This window comes from Rana temporaria, chromosome 3, assembly GCF_905171775.1.
Source record: "Rana temporaria chromosome 3, aRanTem1.1, whole genome shotgun sequence".
Taxonomy (NCBI): domain Eukaryota; kingdom Metazoa; phylum Chordata; class Amphibia; order Anura; family Ranidae; genus Rana; species Rana temporaria.
Window position 1 is genome coordinate 484,715,160 of NC_053491.1, and position 16,376 is coordinate 484,731,535.

At 48.7% G+C, this 16,376-nt stretch overlaps 1 protein-coding gene across 1 annotated transcript in view; it reads left to right on the forward strand.

The window, feature by feature from the left end:
* The window catches only part of NLGN2 (neuroligin 2), a 316,620-nt gene extending 301,837 nt beyond the window's left edge, over positions 1–14,783 (forward strand). The window contains exons 6-7 of the mRNA XM_040347068.1: positions 4,731–5,520; positions 12,498–14,783. Coding sequence (XP_040203002.1) covers positions 4,731–5,520; positions 12,498–13,347 — 1,640 coding nt within the window. The 3' untranslated portion in view covers positions 13,348–14,783. The remainder of the gene's footprint in view (positions 1–4,730; positions 5,521–12,497) is intronic.
* The last annotated feature ends 1,593 nt before the right edge of the window (positions 14,784–16,376 follow it).

Here is a 16,376-nt window from a genome sequence, read left to right on the forward strand (position 1 = left end):
CGGGAGAGAGGACAGCAGGGTCAGAAGAGAGAAAACCGGGTGCCCCGGAGAAATCAAAGCCTTGGGCTGGGAGAGATCAAAGCGGGGCCAGGAGAGAGGACAGTGGGGTCGGGAGAAAGGAAACAGCGGGGCCAGGAGAAATCGAAGCAGGGCCGGGAGAGAGGACAGCAGGGTCAGAAGAGAGAAAACAGCGGTGCCAGGAGAGATCAAAGTGGGCCTGGGAGAGAGGAAACAGCCGGGCCAGGAGAGATCAAAACGGGGCAGAGAGAGATTAAAACGGGGCTGGGAGAGATCAAAAGGGCCTGGTAGAGAGGAAACAGCCAGGCCGGGAGAGAGGACAGCAGGGCAGGGAGAGAGGACAGCAGGGCAGGGAGAGAGGACAGCAGGGCAGCAGGACCTGGATAGGAGAGGCAGTATATAGAGAAACCAATCCCGTCCATTTCCTTCCTACAGCCGCTAAATGTCTGCGGGAGGAGGAGAAGCCGGAATTCAGCAGCTGCAGGGGATGGGTTTCTGTACATGCCACTGTCTTGTTAGGACATGCTGTTGCTCTGCCCTAGGCGGCTACCTTGTTCGCCTAGTGGTCCAAACTAGTCCAAACCCTATTCCTAGTTCTGAATCAGGATAAAATCCCATCTCTTTGGGTTCCATAGTTCTTCTCCTTCTCTGTGTGAGCTCCCATCTCCCAGGGGTTCCATAGTGCTTCTCCTTCATGAGCTCCCATCTCCCGGGGGTTCCATAGTGCTTCTCCTTCATGAGCTCCCATCTCCCGGGGGTTCCATGGTGCTTCTCCTTCATGAGCTCCCATCTCCCGGGGGTTCCATAGTGCTTCTCCTTCATGAGCTCCCATCTCCCAGGGGTTCCATAGTGCTTCTCCTTCATGAGCTCCCATCTCCCAGGGGTTCCATAGTGCTTCTCCTTCATGAGCTCCCATCTCCCAGGGGTTCCATAGTGCTTCTCCTTCATGAGCTCCCATCTCCCAGGGGTTCCATAGTGCTTCTCCTTCATGAGCTCCCATCTCCCAGGGGTTACATAGTGCTTCTCCTTCATGAGCTCCCATCTCCCGGGGGTTCCATAGTGCTTCTCCTTCATGAGCTCCCATCTCCCAGCAGTTCTATAGTGCTTCTCCTTCATGAGCTCCCATCTCCCGGGGGTTCCATAGTGCTTCTCCTTCATGAGCTCCCATCTCCCAGCAGTTCTATAGTGCTTCTCCTTCATGAGCTCCCATCTCCCGGGGGTTCCATAGTGCTTCTCCTTCATGAGCTCCCATCTCCCAGCGGTTCCATAGTGCTTCTCCTTCATGAGCTCCCATCTCCCAGGGGTTCCATAGTGCTTCTCCTTCATGAGCTCCCATCTCCCAGCAGTTCTATAGTGCTTCTCCTTCATGAGCTCCCATCTCCCGGGGGTTCCATAGTGCTTCTCCTTCATGAGCTCCCATCTCCCAGCGGTTCCATAGTGCTTCTCCTTCATGAGCTCCCATATCCCGGGGTTCCGTAGTGCTTCTCCTTCTCTGCATTAACTCTGCATTAAATTAGCACAATGAGCTCACATTTCATGGAATAGAGTTTATTTTATAAAATCATAGGGCTAGATTCAGATAGATTTGGGCGGGCGTAGCGTATCTCAGATACACTATGCCACCGTAAGATAGAGCAGCAGGTCCTGTATTCACAAAGAAGTTGCGCTGTAACTTACGGTGGCTCAGTGTAACTGGGCCGGCGTAAGCCCGCCTAATTCAAAATAGGCTGGTTGGGGGCGTGTTCTATGAAAAATACTAGTGACCCCACGTATTTGACGTTTCTAACGAACGGCGCATGCGCCGTCCGTGGACGTATCCCAGTGCGCATGCTCCAAATGACGTCGGCAAATTTGAAAAATTTGACGCGGTTCCGACGTCCATACTTTACATTGGCTGCACCATCTTTTTGGTGGTTTATCTTTACACCTGAAAACCCCATACGTAAACGGCGTATCTTTACTGTGACGGCCGGGCGTACGTTCCTGAATAGGCGTATCTAGCTGATTTACATATTCTAGGCGTAAATCAGCGTACACGCCCCTAGCGGCCAGCGTAAATATGCAGTTAAGATACAAAGGCGTAGGAGACTTACGCCGGTCGTATCTTAGCAACATTTAAGCGTATCTCAGTTTGAGCATACGCTTAAAGTTGCGACGGCGCGGATTCGGACTTACGACGGCGTATCTACTGATACGCCCGTCGTAAATCTTTATGAATCTGGCCCATAATGTTCTGTCCGAGTCATCTTTACATTTGATGCCTTCATGTGACTGGTGTTCAGTTTGTGTTTATTGTCCAACCTGAGCTTTGTGATTGTGTTGAACCAGAATCAGAAGAGATTGCCGCTTACAAGCTTACATAGCATGCTCATGTCCAAAGACATCAGGTGCAGGCAGGATGTGGCTCGTCCAACACTACCCATAGAAGGCCGAATCACAAAGACAGACAGAATACTGATGATTTCAGAATTTGAGATGTGCTCAGGGGGACCTCCCCCTATTAACGCATTTCAGCCTAAAGACGGGCTTAGTGATCATAAAGGGTAAACCGTGTGTTAAGGTGTCCCCTGGCAGGTGACACAGGGTCACTCAAGGTGTGGAATCTAAGTCCCAGTTGGTCTTTACTAGAGCTCCTGATAGTGGAGATGGGCTAGAAAATCTAGTTATCCAGACAGGGGTTGTGCCAGGCAGCAGGCAAGAAAGTAGTCAGGTCTTCACTAGAGTTCCTAATGGTGGAGATGGGCTAGAAACCCTAGTGATCCTCGGTCCAGGCCGGTGGCAGGTGGCAGGCAAGAAATTAGTCAGGTCCAGGTAAGCGTTAAGGCAGGTGGCAGACAAGACAGTAGTTAGGTCCAGGCAGGGGTCAAGGAAGGTGACAGACAAGAGAGTAGTCAGGTCCAGACGGGGTCAGGGAAGTTGGCAAGCGAGACTGTATTCAGGTCTAGGCAGGGGTCAAGGAAGAAGGCAGGCAAAAGTAGTCAGGTCCAGACAAGGAGTCATGTCATGCGGCAAGAGATTAGTCAGGCCCAGGCAAGAGTTGAGGAAGGGGGCAGGGAAGAGAGTAATCAGATCCAGGATGGGTCAAAGAAGGCAGCAGATAAGAGAGTAGTCAGGTCCAGGCAGGGGTTAAGGAAGGCGATAGAGAAGAGAGTAGTCAGATCCAGACAGGGGTCAAGGAAGTTGGGAAGCAAGACAGTATTCAGGTCTAGGAAGGGTCAAGGAAGAAGGCAGGCAAAAAAAAGTAGTCAGGTCCAGACAAGGGGTCATGCCATGCGGCAAGAGAATAGTCAGGTCCAGGCAAGGGTCGACGCAGGTGGCAGGCAAGAGAGTAGTCACATCCAGGCAGGGGTCAAAGAAGGCAACAGACAAGAGAGTAGTCAGGTCTAGGCAGGGGTCACGCCATGCGGCAAGCAAGAGAATAGTCAAGTCCAGGCAAGGTTTGAAGCAAGGCAAGAGAGTTGTCAGATCAATCTGAGTCAGCAACAAATAGAATCTGCAGGTAAGTGTTAAAGCTCTTTAGCACTTTGGCAGCCATAAATAATACAAACACCAGCCACTTCAAGGGCTGGAGCTTAAATACCCTTTTAATCATCAGACTGCATCCTGATGATTTCAGATTTTTTTTTAATTCAGACGTGTTAAGTGGAAGTCCCATTTGGGACCTCCCTCTACTCATGCATTTTAGCCTAAAGACGAGCTTAGTGATCCTAGAAACTTAACCTGTGTTAAGGTATCCCTTGGCAGGTGACACAGGGTCACTCAAGGCGTGGAATCTAAGTCCCAGTTGGTCTTCACTAGAGCTCCTTATAGTGGAGATGGGCTAGAAAATCTAGTTGTCCAGGCAGGGGTCGTGCCAGGCAGCAAATAAGAAAGCAGTCATGTCCATGCAGGGGTCGAGGCAGGTGGCAGACAAAAGAGTAGTCCGATCCAGGCAGGGGTCGAGGAAGGTGACAGGCAAGACATTAGTCAGGTTTAGGCAGGGGTCGAGGAAGGAGGCAGGCAAAAGAGTAGTCAGGTTCAAGTAAGGGTCTAGTCAATATTCCAATCGCACGCGTTCCTGGAAAAACAGCTCATAGGAAAAGAGTGGGTGCTGAAGCGATCACCAGCTGGGCACTGGAACCATCAACCACATTAACATATTCGCCAGCACACCATGGATCGTAGATTACATCCAAAAATGTATTGCAAAAGAAGTATCACAGAAAGTTCAATGCTTCGAGGCCACGCAGGACCCCTTTGTCAGGCAAGTGACGAAGAGGTCCTGCGTGGCCTCGAAACGTTGCACTTTATGTGATGCTTCTTTTGCAATAATTTTTTGGATGTAATCTACGATCCATGGTGTGCTGGCGAATATGTTCATGAGGTTCAAGTAGGGGTCATGCCATGTGGCAAGCAAGAGAATAGTCAGGTCCAGGCAAGGGTGGAGGCGGTGGCAGGCAAGAGAGTAGTCAGTTCATGCCCATATGGTTCTGACCTACAATCATGTCAGTCTCTTTCACCTTTTGTGTGGCCACCATGGTACTGTGGATAATTATCCCCAAGGGGGATAAAGATTGGAGTGAAAACATGAGAGAAATTGTTACCCAAGGGTTGCTAATTAACCAAAACGGAAAAATCAATTTTGGCTGCAGTTTCACTTGATTTTTTACAGTCAATTTTTTTTACTTCCACTGGGGTTTGTTTTTTAATATTCCTTCTCTTTCCATCTGTAGGTCTCTTCCAGAAAGCCATTGCGCAGAGCGGTACGGCCATAGCTAGCTGGTCCGTCAACTATGAACCCCTGAAGTACACTCGCATGTTGGCGGCCAAGGTGGGGTGCGACTATCCCGACAATATTGAGATGGTAAGCTGCCTCAGGCGGAAGCCGTACCGAGACCTGGTGGACCAGGACATCCAGCCAGCTCGATACCACATTGCCTTCGGTCCCGTTGTGGACGGAGATGTAGTTCCAGATGATCCAGAGATTTTGATGGAGCAAGGAGAGTTTCTAAACTATGATATACTGATGGGGGTGAACCAAGGAGAGGGCCTTAAATTTGTAGAAGACACATTGGAGAGTGAGGATGGAATATCCGCCAGCTACTTCGACTTCACAGTGTCCAATTTTGTGGACAACCTCTACGGCTACCCAGATGGAAAAGACGTGCTACGTGAGACCATCAAATTCATGTACACTGACTGGGCCGATCGTGACAATGGCGACATGAGGAGGAAGACTTTGCTAGCTCTTTTTACAGACCATCAGTGGGTGGCACCAGCTGTGGCAACAGCTCGCTTTCACGCTGAATATGAATCGCCTGTTTTCTTCTATGCGTTTTACCACCGCTGCCAGGCAGAGGGGAGGCCAGAATGGGGTGAGGCAGCCCACGGTGATGAAGTTCCTTATGTCTTTGGTGTGCCCATGGTGGGGGCTACAGACCTGTTCCCCTGCAACTTTTCCAAGAACGACGTTATGCTGAGTGCAGTGGTCATGACCTATTGGACCAACTTTGCTAAGACTGGGTGAGAGTTATTTTCTTTGGTAGCTTCACATTAATCACCTACCTTCCATCTGTTGCATGCATCCATTGAAGATGAGGTCCACAATTTACTCAGAGTCCTAACCCTTCACACATTGAAAGATGAGGTCCACAATTTACCCCTTGCTCTCCACACACTAAAAGGTGAGATCTACACGTTACCCCTTGGTCTCCACACAATGAAAGATAAGATCTACAAGTTACCCTTTGATCTCCACACATTGAAAGATGAGGTCCGCCATTTACTCCTAACCCTTCACACATTGAAAGATGAGGTCCACAAGTTACCCCTTTCTCTCCACACATTTAAAGATGAGGTCCACAAGTTACCCCTTGCTCTCCACACACTAAAAGGTGAGGTCTACAAGTTACCCCCTGGTCTCCACACAATGAAAGATGAGATCCACAAGTTACCCCTTTCTCTCCACACATTGAAAGATGAGGTCCACCATTTACCCCTAACCATTCACATATTGCAAGATGAAGTCCACAAGTTACCTCTTGCTCTCCATACACTTAAAGATGAGGACCACAAGCTATCCCCCGTCCTTCACACTTGTATGGGCCAAATTGCAGAGATATATATAGAAAGCCCAGCCACAGCTTGGTGAGACTTCGTAAAGAGTTGGAGCCATTCTAGTGTGGGAAAGAAATATTATAGAGTGGCACTGTGGTGCCGATCAGGCTACAAAATGAAGGGCTATCAGTACTCTGCTTCAGTTTGGATGGGGGTAGAAGATTAGTCCTCACTGTGGGGATACCTAGCATTAGTTGAGGGGTACACTAATCTTCAGAGAGGGAAGTACTCAGCCCCAGTTTGGGGGTACTGATCCTCAGTGTGGGGAACACATATCCTCAGTGTGTGTGTAGATGGGGGGGTACTAAAACTCCATTAAATGGGTACTAACCTTCCATGTGGTAAATGCTATTATTTTTTGTAGAAAATAACCGCATTTGGGAGGTTACTAATCCTCCTCAGTATGGCTAGTACTCAATCCCAGTTGGGAGGTACTAAGCCTCAATGTGGAGAGTACTCAGCCTCTATTGAGGGTGTACTAATTTTCACTATAGGGGTACTTAGTCATAGTTGGCAAGGGCTACAAATCCTCAGTGTGGGGCTACTAAGCCTTGACTGGGGAGTACTTATCTGGGAGTACTCAGTTACTAATGTTCATTTTTGGGGAATGCTTACTCTCAGTGGTGGAGGTTACTCAGCCTCAGTAAAAAGCATACTAACCCTCAATGTGGAGGGTACTCAGCCTTATTTGGGGGCAGACGTGTCAGCAGGGTGACCCCCCCCCCCACCAACATCATACTGTGCTCCCCCCAATTAAAACAATTGGCACGGCTGGGGGAGGGTACTAATGCTCAGTGGTAGGAGTACTCATCCTCAGTGGGAAGGGGGGTGGTCAGTAATCCTTACTGGAAGTGATATTTAACCACTGTTGGGGGTACTAATCATAAGTAGTGGGAGTACTCAGCCTTTGTTGGGGTGGGCATTAATCATCAATAGTGAGGTTACTAATTTTCAGTGTGGGGGGTATTAATTCTTGGGCTGGGTTCTCATTCTCACTCGGTCTCAGTTGGTGGAGGGGGTACTAATACTTAGTGTGGAGATACTAATCCTTGTTTGGGTGGGTGCTCACCCTCAGTGGGGGTCACTAACTCTCAGTGTTGAGGGTACTCAGTATGGCTCAGGATCTACGTGGGAGACTCTATCATTACTGTACAGCTCATACTCTGGCTTTATTACTTTCTCAGTGACTGACTTTGTATGCTGCTTCCATTTTTTTAGGGCAGTGTCTCCGTAAAATGATGGTGGACAAAGCCCAAACACTCATAAAGCAGCTTCCAATTTTTATCTTTTAGGACTGGCTTTCTTTAAAGGAAACCCGTCATGGCCGAAGTATGTTTCCTGCCAATGCTTAGCTTGTCTTCACAGAATACTAATGGCCTGGCTGTCAGTTGAGTAAGAGAAGAACTTAGTTGGGCTACTCCCATAATGTCCCACAATCAGTTGTTGTGCCCACTAAGGCAGGATCAACAGTTTTTTTTCCCTGCACATATTTAGATCCATACTGTTGGGGGATTTAGTTGTGCATGATAATAAATGGTTGCAAAATTGATGGATCACATGGCTTTCTATGGTTTATACCAATGGTCTCCAAAATGTGGCCTGGGGGCCAGATGCCGCCCTTTGCTTGCCTTTATCCGGCCCTTGGGGTACGTCTTCTCCCACTCACTTTAAAAATGGGGCATAATTCCTTCCAATGACAGCAACAGTGGGGCACTATTCCTCCCACTAACACCAATTATGGGACACTATTCCTCCCACTGACACCAATAATGGATCACTATTCCTCCCACTTATACCAATGTTGGGACACTATCCCTTCCACTGATACCAGAGACGGGGCACTATCCCTTCCACTGATACCAGAGACGGGGCACTATCCCTTCCACTGATACCAGAGACGGGGCACTATCCTTCCACTGATACCAGAGACGGGGCACTATCCCTTCCACTGATACCAGAGACGGGGCACTATCCTTCCACTGATACCAGAGACGGGGCACTATCCCTTCCACTGATACCAGAGACGGGGCACTATCCCTTCCACTGATACCAGAGACGGGGCACTATTGCTCCCACTTATACCAATGTTGGGACACTATTCCTCCCACTGATACCAATGATGGGACACTATTCCTCCCACTGATACCAATGATGGGACACTATTCCTCCCACTGACACCAATGATGGGACACTATTCCTCCCACTGACACCAATGATGGGACACTATTCTTCCCACTGATACTAATGATGGGACACTATTCCTCCACTGACACCAATGATGGGACACTATTCCTCCCACTGACACCAATGATGGGACACTATTCTTCCCACTGATACTAATGATGGGACACTATTCCTCCCACTGACATCAATGATGAGGCACTATTCCTCCCACTAATACCAATGATGGGACACTATTCCCCCCACTGATATCAATGATGGGACACTATTTCTCCTACTGATTCCAATGATGGGGCACTATTCCTCCCACTGATACCAATGATAAGACACTATTCCACCCACTGATACCAATGATGGGGCACTCCTCCTCCCACTGACACCAATGATGGAGCACTATTTCCCCCACTTAGACCAATGATGGGACACTATTCCTCCCACTGACTCCAATAACGGGGTACTATTTATCTCATGGACACCAACGAAGTGACATTGTTATCAATGTCAGAACATTCTTTTTAATCCTACTGGCCACATTCTGGCTCCTCCAAAGTCTGAAGGATAGTAAATTGGCCCTTTGTTTATAAAGTTGACTATACAATGCTATAAACCTGTACGACTAGTCACTGATATATTCTACTTATGTACAGCAGCTTAAGCTAAACCTTTATTTGATCCATTGGCTGCCAATGGCTACCCTTAGTTCCTAATCACTAGTTTAGTTTAACACAACTGAGCAACCAAACTCAGTACATGTGGCATGGACAGGGGCGGCCCGTCCATTAAGGGCGCACCCCCCCCTTTCCATGCGTCCGGCCCCTTTCAGGACGCCGGATGCATGGATTTCAATGGGTGGGTGTTGTTTTTGAAGCACCTTATTGGAGCCAGAGGCTGGGCTCGGGGCACAGAGAATGTTCTCCGAGCTCACCCAGGTGTGATTCGATAGCGAATGAATATTCGCTATTAGAACATTGATCCTCCTCCCGGCCAATCAGGAAGCGGGTATTGAGATCCGTCACTCAATTGGCTGAAGGGACAGGCAATCCTATTGGACGCCTGCGGAAGCCAGGAGAAGGAGAGGACACAGGAGCCGATGCCCACTGCCTACCAGGTAGATGGGGAAAGTGACAGACAGCGAAAGAGCAAGTGTGCATGGGGGTGGGTTTAGGTGCCGCCGGGGGGGGGGGGGGGTGGTGTTTGTTTGCAGGCCCGTCGCTACAGGACAGACAAAACAAACAATTGCTTGGGGCCCCGAGCTGGCCTGGGGCCCCCAGCTTCCCCTTCCCAGGCTGTAGTGTGGCCGAGCTCCTCTTCCTTCCACCTGGAGTCCTGTCAGTCTGACCGGGTACCGCGCGTGGTACAAGAGATTCAGTTTCCTGTTCCCGGCCGGACTGACAGGAAGTGCACACTGAGTGCTCACTTCCTTTCAGTCCCGCCGGGAAGACAGGAAACTGAGGCCCAGATTCTCAAAGGCGTTACGACGGCGCAACACCATTTGCGCCGTCGTAAGTCCTAATCTGGCCCCGGGTATCTATGCGACTGATTCTTAGAATCAGTTACGCATAGATACCCATTAGATCTGACAGGCGTAAGGCTCTTACGCTGTCAGATCTTAAATGCAATTTTGTTTCCCGCCGCTAGGTGTCGCGGACGTCGTTTTCCCCGTCGCTTATGTAAATTAGTTAATTACGGCGATTCCCGAACGTACGCGCGCTCGACGCAGAGAATTTACGTCGTTTCCGTAGCCTTTCCGACGCGTAAAGTTGCCCCTGGGTCTATGAGGCGCAGCCAATGTTAAGTATGGCCGTCGTTCCCGCGTCGAAATTTAAAAAATCTACGTCCTTAGCGTAAGACGTCCGTGAATGGCGCTGGACGCCATTTACGTTAACGTCTAAGCAAATGACGTCGGTGCGACGTCATTTAGCGCAATGCACGTCGGGTAATTTACCCGACGGAGCATGCGCAGTACGCTCGGCGCGGGAGCGCGCCTAATTTAAATGGTGCCCGCCCCATTTGAATTGGGCGGGCTTGCGCCGAGCGATTTAACGATACACCGCCGCAAGTTTACAGGTAAGTGTTCTGAGAATCAGGCACTAACGTTGTAAACCTGCGGCGGTGTAACGTAAATCTCATACGTTACGCTGCCCAGGAGCAACGTAATTGTATGAGAATCTGGGCCTGAATCTCCTGTACCACGGGCGGTACCCGGCACTATATGATAGGGGACTGGGGAAGAGGAGCTCGGCCACGCTACAGCGGCAGCCTACAGGGAAGAACGGAAGGTAAGAATAGAAAAGAAAATTAGTGTAGCGTTAACGTAGGCTTTGCATGTGGGGGGGGGGGTGCTTGGGGGCCCCAAGCAAAATGCTTGGGGCCCCCAAATTCCTTCAAACGGCCCTGTTTGTTTGCCGCCCCTTCCCCCCCCCCAAAAAAAACACCAGCCACCACTGGGCATGGGCCATATCATAATTCCAGCTCGATCTATAGTCTTCTGATTGGATTGCGGCTCTATCGTAATGCATTCTGAGAGAACATAGGAGGGTGGGTGAAGGTATTGCGAGTCCGTGGGCCAAACGGAGGAGATGAAACCAACATTTATAGTCGTTTTAGTTAAAAGAAATGTTCTGGCAGTGTAGGAGGATAGCGCAACTCTCAGATGTTATGTCGCTTTTTTCAAAGATTGTGATGGTGGCATAGAGCCGAGGCAAGATCTGGGAGACGCTGCAATATGGGAAGCTGCCAAGCTACGTCCAAATATGAAATATTGTGCAGACCGTCATATCTGGTTATTATCTGTGTGTATGGCGTTCTATAGAAGAGCACGGCATATCAAAATGGGGCTAAGCACGGCTTAGATCTGTCTTTCTCAATCTTTTTAACACAAAGGAACACTTGGAAAACCTTTCCAGGCTTAGGAAACCTCTGCTAATAGATTCAGGTACCTGTTACGGCGGCGTATCTCCAGATACGCCGCCGTAATTTCAAATCTGCGTCGGCGTCTCGTTACGCCGATTCTCCAAGGCAGATACGTCTAAAAAATAGGCTTCCTCCGCCGACGTAACTTGAATGCGGCGGCGTATAATTGTGAGCAATATTACGTTGGCCGCTAGCGGCGCTTCCGTTGTTGTCGGCGTAGAATATGCTAATTTCCTAGATACGCCGATTCACAAACGTACGTGCGCCCGGCGTTCGTTTTTTACGTCGTTTGCTTTAAGGCTTTTTCGGCATAAGGCTGCTCCTGCTATTAGGAGGCGCAGCCAATGTTAAGTATGGACGTCGTTCCCGCTTCGAAATTTGAATTATTTACGTCGTTTGCGTAAGTCGTTCGCGAATAGGGCTGGACGTAATTTACGTTCACGTCAAAACCAATACGTCGTTACGCCGTACTTGGAAGCAATGCACACTGGGATATGTACACGGACGGCGCATGCGCCGTTCGTAAATCACGTCAATCACGTCAATGGTCACGCCGCCGCAACTTACCGAGCAAGTGTACGACGGCGTACATGGCGCTGCGCCGTCGTAAGTCCTTTGAGAATCTGGGCCAGAAAGTTTTCCCAGGTTTTTCAAGCGATCCTAGAAGTTGGAGTTAAAAAAAAAAAGGAACCCAGCAAGTGAACGTACTATGTGCTAATGGAAATGTGTTCCCCCTTAACCGCTTGCCGACCGCACCACGCACTTATACGTCAGCAGAATGGCACGGCTGCCCAAAGCAACGTATATATACGTTGCTTTGAATGTCATGCCAAGCGGGCGGTGGCGTGCGCGCCCCCTGACGCAAGCTCCTTGATCGTGCCCATGGGACCCGATGTCCGCCGGTGTCCCGCAATCATGTCACAGAGCGGCAGAACGGGGGGATGCCTGTGTAAACAAGGCATCTCCCTGTTCTGCCTAGTGACAGGACACTGATCGTCTGCTCTCTGTCATCGGGAGCAGCGATCAGTGTCGTGTCACAGGTAGCCCAGTCCCCACACAGTTACAATCACTCCCTAGGGCACACTTAACCCCTTCCTCGCCCCCTAGTGGTTAAATAAAAACCTGACGTGGGTTCTAATCCTCCCACAAGCCTTCCGAAACCAAAGGGATAAAAGTTTTGGCTATACGTTCTGTATCCTTTAACACCAATAAATAAATTGTAATGTTTGTCCTTGTGTGGTATGATCCAAAACTGTGTTTCTCATCTCTTGTCTTCTCTTTATTTTTAGGGATCCCAACCATCCGGTCCCTCAGGACACCAAGTTTATCCACACAAAACCCAACCGCTTTGAGGAGGTGGTATGGACAAAGTTTAACCCTAAAGAGAAGCAGTACCTACACATTGGCCTAAAGCCTCGGGTGCGGGATAATTACCGCGCCAATAAGGTTGCCTTCTGGTTGGAATTAGTCCCTCATCTTCACAACCTGAACACGGTTCAGCATCCTTCAACCACCACAAAATTACCCCCCTACAGCACCCGCTGGCCGACTGGTACCAGGATAACCGGCGGCAGTACCACCCGGCGACCGCATGCCACACTTCCTCCTGAAGACTATGATTCAACTGGTGGACCGGTGGAACGACCTCGATACCCCCCTTTCCCTGGGGACACCCGTGACTATTCAACTGAGTTGAGTGTTACCGTAGCCGTCGGAGCTTCTCTCCTCTTCCTCAACATCCTGGCCTTTGCTGCTCTTTATTACAAGAGGGATCGGCGTCATGAACTCCGACAAAGGCGACACAGTCCCGGACGAGGAGGAGCTCCCGGCAATGACCTGGCACATCATGGACCGGAAGAAGAACTGATGTCCCTTCAGATTAAGAGGGCTGGAGGAGCTCCTGATCTTGAACCTCTAAGGCCACATGATATACTGCGCCCAGCTTGCCCTCCCGACTATACACTGGCGTTAAGAAGGGCCCCTGAGGACGCTCCACTTCCACCGCCACCTCCACCTCCTGGCTCTGTCATGGCTCCAAGCACCATCTCGGGCCTACCCTCTTTACATCCCTTTAATACATTCCCCACCACTGCTCACAACAATACCCTGCCCCACCCGCATTCAACCACAAGGGTATAGTGGTACCAGGCATCTCTCCCTCTACCCATACATTGCCCCGTCTCCCCCTTCCTCTTGCGAACAGCAACATTGGCTATCTGGGCCTACCAAGCCTGAGCTGGATTTTGCCTTATGGCAGGGGATGGGGGTAGATGAAAAAACTTGTTTAATATGAGGGGGCCAGAAAGGAACTACCCAGTATCCCCATGCCCCTTCTCCTCCTCAGGCTTTATAAACTGCTCCCAAGATCAACATTCAGGACTGTGACACCTGGACTTCAACTTCTGCCTATGTCATGGGGGAAACAGGGTCGAAAAAACTAAAAAATATGATGGGGCAGTTATTTAATGGGATGTAGGGAAAGATATGAAATTTTGATCCAATAAATTATACCCCCCTGTTGGGGGGAGAGTTGCTAAAGGAGGAAAAGAGGCCTATGTGACTAGGCCGAAGCCTCCAACTGACTCAACTTGTACACCTGCTTTATTTTTATTCACGGACAATATCCAATGGATGGGGGATGTTACGCCAGGCGCGAGCCTCACACAGATAGCCTGTGTCTGGTGCGTTCAATGCACTGAACCTTCAAGGACTCAAATGCTCTCGAACAGCTGAAAAAAATTGCCGTCACCAGAAGAGGGGAACATAAGAGCTATCCCCTGCAATGGAGAAAGGGGGCAGGGGGTGAATGTACAGGGGAGGGGGTGAATGCATGAGAGGCCAAAATTAAGCCCCTCCCCCTTAAAAAAAAATACAAAACACAGTGCCAATGATCCCCTTCCACCGCTTCGGCAAGGTGGGCCTGCTCCTATCTCAAAGGGGGTGCTCAAATGGTAATAGGTGTATCGCCTCTCCACTGCCATAGTCCCCATGACCCCTCTGGGTAGATCAAAGGGGGGAAGGGAACTGTATGTGTGCCAAAATAATAGTGAGGGAGTGTCTTATACGACGGATCTTTGCTCTCTATTTTCCTATATTACGTTTCGTATATTACGACCATTGCCATCACGTACTCTTGCTTCTTCTCACTCTCGATTAACCCCGAGCAAGCCCTTCATTCTTTATGTGTACCCCTCTCCCTCGTAAAAAAAAGAACAACAACCGTTTACCCACATCCACTTCTGTTCTTATTCTCATTACCTATAGTCCCCCTCTTTATCTCTCTCTCTCCCCCCCCACCCCTTTTTCCAGCTCTTCCTTCACAGAACCTGGCTGAGCCCCCATCCCACAGGGGCTAGCGATCAGAAGCACATGGAAACCAGCTATCCCGGCACGGACATCGGGATCAGATCACAAGGAGACAGGAGTTTACGGGAATCATTGGCAGCAGGCTTCGATGTTTACAAGAAGATTAGACAGGAACGATTGGTCCCAAACAGGGAGACCGCATTATTTAATAGGGCACAGGGTCAACCAATCACAGGATCTCTGTTTTTTTTTTTTTTTGTTTGTTTTTTACAGATAATACATATTGACGAGGGTCGTGACTCCCCTCTGATGGGATAACAGTATTACACGCATGCCTCTTTTTTTTTTACCTATCCTCCACTTCTTTATAAAAAGCTGAAGCTATTTCTGGTTCCCCCGTCATTTCAATGTTTTTCCTTGCCGCGTTATTACTATGACAAAATCCATTTTCTTAATGGATTTTAACTATTAAAAAAAAAAGAGGTTTGATAAATTTTTCACCACCGTAGTCAATGTAGGAGGCTACTCAAAGATCGTTCTTAAAGTGCCAATCTTTTTTTCTGTAGTTTCTTCCACAGTATGTTGCTTTCTCGCATCTTATAAACTGGATAGAAAAAACATAAAAATGTATAAAAAGGTCAGTGAGATCCGCTAAAAAAAAAAAAAGGAAAGAAATAATAGCCAAATTTTTCTGGCTTGTGTATATATATATATATATATATATATATAGCCTGATCGGTGGTTCACCTTCCCATGGGACTGGAAAACAATATACACTATGTGGTCAAAAGTATGTACAGTAGATCCAACCCAATCCAAATATCAGAGTTCAGGTTTTTCCAATGAAGGGTCCTTTTTAGACAATTGTTCACTTCCATCCTTGTAGTAACAGTTTGGGGGAAGCCCTTTTTCTTCCAGCATGACTGCACAAGTCAGCTCCATAAAGATGGCTTTGGTGAGTTTGGTTTGGAGGAACTTGAGTGTCCTGCACAGAGCCTTGACCTCAACTCTACTGGACAACTTTGAAATTAACTGGAACCCCAATAGTGAGCCAGGTCTTCTCATCCAAAATCTCCATAAAGACACATTTGACCAGTTTGGTGTGGAGAAACTCGAGTGTTCTGCACTGAGCCTTAACCTCAACCCTACTGAACACCTTTGGGATGAATTGGGACCCCAATGGTGAGCCATGTCTTCTCACCCAACATTAGTACACAACCTTGGCTGATAGGACACAAATTCCCACAGACAAACTCCAAAATTTTGTGGAAAGCCTTCCCAGAAGTATCGACTCAGCTACATGAAGATTATATATGATGAGTTTGGTGTGAAGGAACTTAAGTGTCCTACATAGAGCCTTCACCTCAACTCTTCTGAACACCTTTGGGAAGAATTGAAACCTAAATGGTGAGCCAGGTCTTCTCATCCAACATATACATAAAGACATGTTTGACCAGTTTGGTAAGGAGGAACTCAAGTGTTCTGCACAGAGCCTTGACCTCAACCCTACTGAACACCTTTGGGATGATTTGGGATTCCAATGGAGAGCCAAGTCTTCTCACTCAAAATTAGTACACAACCTTGGCTGATAGGACACAAATTCCCACATACACACTCCAAAATTTTGTGGAAAGCCTTCCCTAGAAGTGTCGACCCAGCTCCATGAAGATTAGGCATGATAAGTTTGGTGTGGAGGAACTCAAGTGTTCTACATAGAGCCTTCACCTCAACTCTTCTGAACACCTTTGGGGTGAATTGGAACCTAAATGGTGAGCCAGGTTTTCTTATTCTACATCTCCATAAAGACATGGTTTGACCAGTTTGGTGTGGAGGGACTTGAGTGTTCTGCACAGAGCCTTGAC